At 33.2% G+C, this 8,646-nt stretch overlaps 1 protein-coding gene across 1 annotated transcript in view; it reads left to right on the top strand.

Annotated features, from left to right (window-relative positions):
* The window catches only part of SCFD1 (sec1 family domain containing 1), a 46,410-nt gene extending 37,985 nt beyond the window's left edge, over positions 1-8,425 (top strand). Inside the window, exons 21-25 of the mRNA XM_079309064.1 lie at positions 463-515; positions 2,946-2,979; positions 4,235-4,300; positions 6,090-6,158; positions 7,089-8,425. Of these exons, the coding sequence (XP_079165190.1) occupies positions 463-515; positions 2,946-2,979; positions 4,235-4,300; positions 6,090-6,158; positions 7,089-7,112 (246 nt within the window). The 3' untranslated portion in view covers positions 7,113-8,425. The remainder of the gene's footprint in view (positions 1-462; positions 516-2,945; positions 2,980-4,234; positions 4,301-6,089; positions 6,159-7,088) is intronic.
* The last annotated feature ends 221 nt before the right edge of the window (positions 8,426-8,646 follow it).

The following is an 8,646-nucleotide window of genomic DNA, read 5'->3' on the forward strand; positions in this document are numbered from 1 at the left end:
ATTTTGATCTGTCTTGTCCTTAGCACTCATTGCCACAGAAGTGTTTTGTATTATAATATTAAATCAATGGCAGATTTCCTTAACCTGGAAAATTTTAATGTTTATAACTAAATCAGTGTTCCTCCAAAGCTGGTAGGAACTTAATTTTTCTTTCTGCATACTGTCTTTCTGTCGGGATTTATTATGCAACCAGTGTATTTTTTGGAAAGTGCATGATAGTCAATTTTAGGTGAACCAGAAATAAAAAGCTCAAAAGCACCCTTCATAGCTTCTCACTGTTGTTTATTCTGTACTGGTTCAGTTAAATACAAACTGTTTAAGCACTAATGGATACCACAATTAATGTTGAATGATGTGCTGGGAAATTATACTGATTTGAACAATGTTTAATAGAATATATACAAGCAAAAATTCATTAGCCAAAATTCCAATTTTTTGAGATAAAACCATACTTTTTAATAGGAGACAGATGACTACCGGTATTTTGACCCCAAGATGCTCCGAGGCAGTGACAGGTAAGTTTTGCTTCTTTCCTTTTACTCCATGAGAAAACTAACTTAAGAAGTCCATTTTATTTTAAAACTTGGATCAGTCAGATAAATTTTTATAACACTGCAAAAAAATTCTAAAAAATAAGTGCTAACATGCATTTGTTTAGTCACAGGAATGTGCATTAGTATTTAGCAATAATAAATTTTAGAGTTCTTCATACTTGTGTTACTTGGTTTCTTAGAAACTTTGTGAGTTTTCACTGTTAAATAGTCATTGGATGCTGCACCAAAATTTCTTTGTCACTTTTTAAACAGTTAAAATCTTGATTTGAATACAACCCTGCTTTAGTAATTTGTCAATAAGTTTGAAAAAAAATATTAAAATATGACTGTATTCACTTTTTTTTAGGTAGGTGCACATTTCATGTTCATGTGCATATTAAGGGAGTCTTGGATATAGTTTATTTTGCCAGTAAAAGAGAGGAAGAGGAATTACATCAGAAGTTTATAAATCTTTATTTTTGCTTTGTATCTTTAACTAATAATTGTCTGATAGTATCAGCTAATCTAATATCCTAGCAACAGAGAAGATACTTAATTTTGATATTCCTTCTAAAAATAACTGATGTTGACCCTGTGGAAAAATAATCATCTCATTTGTTGGCACCACTTTTTTGCAGGAGGAGTGTGGATAAAGTAGCTTAATTTTAGTTATTTGCATGAAAATTCTGTCTGTACTTCATTCTTGAAACATGAAAAGTACAAGGATATAAATTTCAGAGTATATGTATGTTTTATTAAAAAGTATTAAAAATTTTATAATTTCAAAGATAAACAAATTTTTAAATTATCAAAAGAGAAAAAAACTTGTACTTTGTGTTTCTTTTTTATTTCAGCTGTTACCAGTTTGTGATGCTTTTATAGCATTTCTGGTGGATTTTGTGCAAAAGTGCAAAGATTCATTTTATTCAAGCCAAAGGGTTTTCTCAATTTTTTGCCTACTCTTGTACAGTTCTTACATTGCTTTAAACAATGTAGAAATACTCATTTACAGCAGTTCATAAATGTGGCATTCTGTGTAGCTATAATCATCATAGGGAATAGCTTTTAATTTCTTGTTTGGGATTTGATTGTAAACTCAAGTCATATTCCTTAAATCATACTTGGGAATGATAGCAAAACTCATATAGTGATTTGTCAAATTCTCCTTTCAAATGTTTTTGTAGACAATAAAAACATATGTTAGCGCTCTTGACAAAATGATGATATAAAATAGTATAATTAATAGATTTAATTTAAAAGTGACTGATTTTATTTTCTAATCTCCTCCCATTTTAAGAAATATTGTTATTTCTCCTTACTGTATTTTACATAGAGTACTAACTGCATTGCTGCAATTCAGTCATAGCAAAACAGTGTCTTTCTATCCTGTGTAAAGCCTACCTCAAGTATAAACAGGCTTTGTCCTCTTGAAAGATGATGCAGAACCTATGTGGATTTGTTGCATCATACTCAAAAGATGAGAGAATTGGGGTAACAGTTCTACTTAAGGGAAATCTGTAATTTTCCTGGCAGATAAAGCAACACACTAGAGATAGCCATTCCATTTTAAATCCTATGTTTCTGATAGACTGGATTCTATGTCAAATCATTTGTTTTGATCACTCAGAGAAAGCATCTTGAAATAGGGGAAATGGTAATTTGAAGGGGAAAATGCAGTGGTTTTAAATTGTGTTAGAACATAAGTTGTATTTGACTACCTGGGGCTGCAGGCCAGTACAGGGCAGGAGAGCAATTTTAGTGTGTAAGCAAAGGGCAGGAGAGCAGACTGACCATTCACAGCTTTTTCTTTGCTTTCCCCTTCCTCTGAAGGTGCAAAGTGATGCAGGAAAAGAGGTTTCTCCTCTTCTATCTGCCACCTGCCCATGTATTCACTTGGAGAAGAGTCTGTAACCACCCAAACTTACAATTTCCCTCTTCCTCCCTTAATCATTCTAATCCTACATTCCTGCTGCCTATAGTAGTTTTTGAGATTTGGAATCATGAGTAACTGTGTATACAGGCACTGCAAGCTGACTGGCTCACCTAGCTAAGATTCCAGGAGGCAGGATTTCTAAGTGCCATGAATTGTGCTTATGCTGATGACATTTTTTGCTCTTTGAATTTGCTCCTAGCTAACAGGACTATATATATAGAGCATTTAAACTACTGAAGAATTGTCATAAAGCTTATTATTCAAACAGCAACATTAGAAATTATGAAGTGAAATTCCTATTTACTCATGTATTCAGATCTGTAGAATGAATGATTTTCCATAACAAATGGAAAGGCAGTTATTGTTCTATTTTATATTTTTGTCTAATATTATATAGTAGTCCCTAAATATGATGGGTACATGATGCTTCTTTGTGTTTCTATTAATGTGTAATAAAATCTGTGTTGCATTTTTTATAGCTCAGTTCCAAGAAATAAAAATCCATTCCAGGAGGTAAGTCACGTAGAAATTATTTTTCAATGTCATGTGTTAAAAATAAAAAGATCCTGAAGTACAGTCATTTTTAATGATCATGATTAAGAAAATGAGACATCTTAATTGCAAAAAAGCACTTAGACTAATTATATCTAGTATTAATTATAATTAGCTCTTATTCTGAAGCTTTTAATCTTCATAGGCCTGTATAAGTATTAACTAATACTGAATTAAAAAACTGTAGAAAATTTTCCTGCAGGTAATTTCAGGGATTTACTAATATTATAATTGAGTGAGCAATTTAAACCCTCCATTTTTAGACCAGGTTTTCAGAAAGCTCTCTAGATTCAATCCTTTGTCCAGCCTTAAACAGCAGCATTGATGTAAATGACTATATTAAGGAATCTCTGCAGTTAAAGGGAAAAAAAGCAAAGTAATGAATCTTAGCATTTCATAAAAATGCCTGTAATTTCCAGTATTTTTCTACATAAATATTTACAAATAGAACAAGTCTTACCTGATCTTACTGCCAAGTTTCATAAGCAAAATATTTCCTTTGGCAATATAAGATTTTTCATTAAGTGTCCTAATTATTCTCAGAAGTGAAAGAAATACCATGTGGTATCCTAGACATATATATGGCTACAGATGGCTGTACCAAAAATGTCAGTAATAAGATAAAGTCTGTATAAAATTCATATAGTATGGTCAAACAGTTTTGGATAATGAATGTTAACAACAATAATACAACTAAGTCTCCTTTTTCTAGTCATGAATTGTTCTCTTTTAAACACAGCCCAGAAAATACTGATGGCCTTTACCTGTAATATTGTAAATTATTACAGTAGTAGGTGGGAATGGAAAAAATGATGAAAAAGTGTATTTCTTTATGATAGAAGTGTTTTATTGTTTTATTTATGGCCCAAATGAATTTTTAAGCATCCATGGAGATAGTTTAACTCTTCCTGTGATCACTGGAGGCATCTCTGGACAAAAAAAGGAACATGTTGAAATTCTGTACGTATTGAGTATGTCTCAATAGAAGAAAGTGACATGTTAAAAGCTCTCAGCTTGCTATTCTGCATCCTACCAAAACTTCAGATATCTTCTTTCAGATAAGAAGCAGTGGTTCTGTATCCAGTTTTTTAAGACTGCAGTGTGATTGTGATGATTTCTGTTGAAGGGCTAATTATCTGGTATATCACTAGTAGTGATATACTAAAATTTAAAGAACTTGAATGCATACTCTAATCATGTGTCTGTTGTCTTTTAGGCCATAGTGTTTGTAGTTGGAGGAGGCAACTATATTGAGTATCAAAATCTTATTGACTACGTAAAGGTATGTGCACTTCTGTCAGTTGTAGTCCTTAACTTACTGATAGAAACCAGATGTTTTCTGTAATACTGAGTATTTAGAAGACAAAGTCTATGAAATGAGCCTTACATCCTTTTTCTATACAGAGTCTGGGAAAAAAGGGAATGCAAGAAATCAGTAGAAATTATGTATTCCTAATTCAGACCTACAAAGACTTACTGTTTCTGGTATTTTGCTCATGTTGCTCTTTGGAGTTGAGTAAATAAACTGCATTCTCTTTTAGCTTGTGCTCATACACACCAATGTGGTTGAAAACTGTCAGCAGATGTAGTAAACTGAACTAACCTGTTTTAGAATCCTGTTAGTAGTTTTCATGTGCTGGTGTTAAATAATAAAGCAGCTGTAGCATATCATAACCTTGAAAGTAACTGCTCAGAATTCTCTAGTTTTCATAAATCTTGCAGAAGAGATAGCCCAGTGCCTTTTTGTATGCAACTTTGCAATATGGAGTCAGTTCAAAATCAGACCTGCAGATAACAGCATTTTATTGAATGACAATCTTCCTTGAGCATAAAGCAGGTTGTTTCAGAAACCCACATAATGCAAATACTACTCTGTCTGTTAAAGCTAGTATCACATTGGCTTGCTCAGATATCAGATAAGTTTGCTCCTTAGCCTACCCAAAGCCATTTTAGCTATTTTATTGGTTCAAAAGATGTCCAAGAGGATCAGTTAGTTCCTACTAAAAAAAATCTTTCTGAATTCCCTGGTGGTTAGTTCACTTCCCTGATTGTAGCTGCATGCTGACAGAGCTGAGGTTTGCTGTGTATGTGCATATACAGGGTACTCGTGTGATGACAAGTTAAACACTCAGCACTTCATACCAAGTGCCAGGAAGCTGAACTTTCAGAGGAATAAGAGAGCAAACAGGAGGTCATTTTACAAACAGAAGGAACTGAAAACTATGGAAATGGTAATGTTAGATCTTATGGAGAGTCAGAAGTTGAGCCTACTCTTTCTTCTTCTGGAACCTGTGAACAGAGGTTTTTCATCACAGTTGTCACAGCTGAAGGGTGCTATATGTTTCTCCACTTAGCCCTTTGCTCTTGAAAAAACAAGGTTGGTTAATAAAAACCTTTATTCTCCCTCCCACCACCTGAAAACCTGTGTGCCTCTCCCAGGTGACACTTAGAGTCTTATCCAACAAAATTTGCTTTTCCATGTGGTAGACTTCCATCATCTATTGTTTCCACAGATGTAGCTTATTAATTATTCTCAAATTCGGTCAGTCTTCCTCCAGAATAAAAAAGAGAAAAATCAACAGCTCTGTTCTTGAAAGCAGATACCACAGAGATTTTATTCATGGCTTTATTTTTCTAAGCACTGTCCGTTTTGCCAGTTTGCTTCTGAAAGCACAGAGAAAGTATTTTGAAACTTTCTAAAACAGGAAGCAGTGTTCATTCAGCTTTGACATTCTGGGAATTTTTTTTAGAAGAATTAAGATAAACCTTCAAATCTAATTATTTGTAGTTCTGTGCTAGAATGGACTATCTCACAATTTCAAAAAGCAAATATTTGTACTGTAATTATGGTGGATTGTGCCTTAAAATAAATGTATTGTCCAAGTTCAATTCAACATGCTGAAAATGTGTCATCAGAATTGCAAGTTATAGGGAGCCTCCAAGAGGAGGCTAATGTACTGGTGTGTGCACAAGTTTTGAGTAGATGCTTTGTAGATGCTTTAAAAAAGTACTGCTTGTTAATCTGCTACTACTCTGAATCAATTTATTTCCTATGGACTTTTCTTTTTTAGGGTAAACAAGGCAAGCATGTCCTGTATGGCTGCAGTGAAATTTTTAATGCTACAGAGTTTATGAAACAGGTAGATAACTTTGATAACCTCTATTTATCACTTCTTTATCTGTAAGTTGATTTATATAACTCGCCATCTCCGTGGATTTTTTACCAAAAAGCCTCAAGTTAATCTGTGAAAGATTAATGTTACCTAGTTTTATTTGCTTGAAGTGGGGTTGTGAAGTCATTCTTTCTAATTAGCTGTTGAAGGCCTGTTATCAATGTGAGTTCACACAAGTAATACAGGTAAACAAGTTCATAATAATTGTCTTTACATTAATTCTACTGAAAAAAATTGAGTCAGTTCTTGGGACTTTCACAAACAGCATCTCTTTCCAGGGTTTTCTTGCAACTTTTTCAAATTAAAAGATGTTTAAACCTTTGTCCTGGTTTACAAATATCTACAGACATACAGATATGAAAGTACTGGCCTAATGGGAGCTTGATATCCATACCTATACTAAACTCTGTCTTTTAGTGCTGTTAAAAACATCATTACTTCTCTTTGCCACATTCTAATGCAAATACAAATAAAAATTATTTGTGGTGGGCAGCAAATAGCAGCCCTTCAGTAGCTGTCACCACCCATGCTTTTTATGTGCTCCTAAGATGAGTGTAAATTGTTACTCAAAACTACATTTAAAATAACTGAATTAATTCATGTTACACTTCAAGGAGAGAAATGGTACTTGCTAGCTTTAAACTCCTCATTCAGCTTAATTTTTTTTTTTTGTCTTGACTGTGTATACTCTACTTCATGAGATGCATTCAAGTCTGAAAATTTGAAGCTCAGGTCTTCTCCTCTGAGGTTATGCATTAAATACTCTATCACCAGAAGAAATTTGGTTCTCAGAGACAAAGAAACATATAAGACAGAAATATTTGCTGTATGACCTAGATATTAGTTTGACTGACAGAATAAGATTAGAAATCTAATGACTTTTCTCTTCATGTTTAGCTGTCACAGCTTGGCCAGAAATAAGACTGAAACACCATTACCTGGATGGAACGTGACAACAGAGAATTGTTACAACATTCAGATGTCTCCATATCTTTAATTTTTTCCTTATATTAAAACTTAAACCCATTTCATTAATATGATAACTTTTAAAAAAATCTGTAATTAATACTGTGTATATCAGCATTTCAGAAATAAAATTTAAAACCTGCTGTGTTTTTGGTGGAGGTCAGTTTCACTATTATTGCAGTTTAATTGCAGTACTAGCTATGGTATATGACAGAACTGTCTGAAAAGTGTGGCATTTTCAAGTTCTTATATCTTAGTTTCTGATACTGTAAGCAGGGCAATAGCTCTAAGAAAAGGTCAAGTCTGTCTTTAGGAGTTATGTTCTTCTTGAAAGCCAGAATATCTTTATTTAATAAAATTCAAAAGAGCAGAACTGCCTTTCGGGACCACAGACAAAGAGCCTTAGTGTAAGAGAACTACTTCTAGTTCTTACCCTTTTATTTTACCAAAGTAATTTGATTTGTGCAGTCTTTGCATTATGGTCGAAAGATGTACTGGAAGATACCTTCAGTACAAGTTTCTGGTACAGGAATTTATCTTTTCTCTTAAGGTTAAGAGAAAATTGTTTGCCAGCATAGTCAGTTTCAAACTGTAAAGCTGAAATCTTTAATTATTTCCTCTGCACTTTTTATTGTAACTACATTGAGTGTTACATTTGGGAAGAACCCAAGTCATACTCACAAAACAGTTCTTAACTTGTATAAGCACATATTTAAAATAGAATTTTCATCAATTCCATTAGGTAGGGGCAGTTTAGTAATTCAAAGAATCCAGTAATGATAATTCTGGAGGATGCAGACAGGAACACAGAGAACATAACAAATTCTTTTTTATAGATGGAGGTCTCTGCCTCTGAAAACCTCCTCTGGAAACAGCTACTGGTGAAACAATAATATGACTTCAAAACAAGGCATAACACGCTCAAGAAATGAAAACACTTCTTGTGGATTTATTAGCAAACTGAAAATTACTGGCTTACTATAAATTTTTCAGTAGTGCTTTTTTGCACTGTTTTTCAATGTTGAATGTTAGTTTTGCACGAAACACAATGCCCTTTCCCCAACTAGATTGTTTTTCAGAATATTTGTACAAGAAATGCAGTTGATCTATTCCTTAAAAGTATGGCAAGAATAAAATACGTAATCTAGACCATGTTATTATCACAAGGTAATAATGTTACTTAATTATCTAAGTGTTGTAATCTACTCCACAATACTGCTATAAATTTCTAATTTTGCCATGTCAATAAATGTATTTACTATGGTATTCATTGTAGTTGTTGCATGTGAGCACACTCCCAGATTTCAATAAGCAAGGACTCACTGTGAAATGCAGTTTGTTATTCTAATTCCCTATATATATATACATATATATATGTTATATGTGTTAGCAAAAACAAGGCCAAAGTTTGTCAGGAAAAGAAAATTACATTTAAACTGTTTATTGCTTCTTGTGGGAGTTCATTCCAGGCGCTTAAAATAATCCCTTC

The sequence above is a fragment of the Erithacus rubecula genome (assembly GCF_903797595.1).
Source record: "Erithacus rubecula genome assembly, chromosome: 6".
In the NCBI taxonomy this organism is placed as follows: Eukaryota; Metazoa; Chordata; class Aves; order Passeriformes; family Muscicapidae; genus Erithacus; species Erithacus rubecula.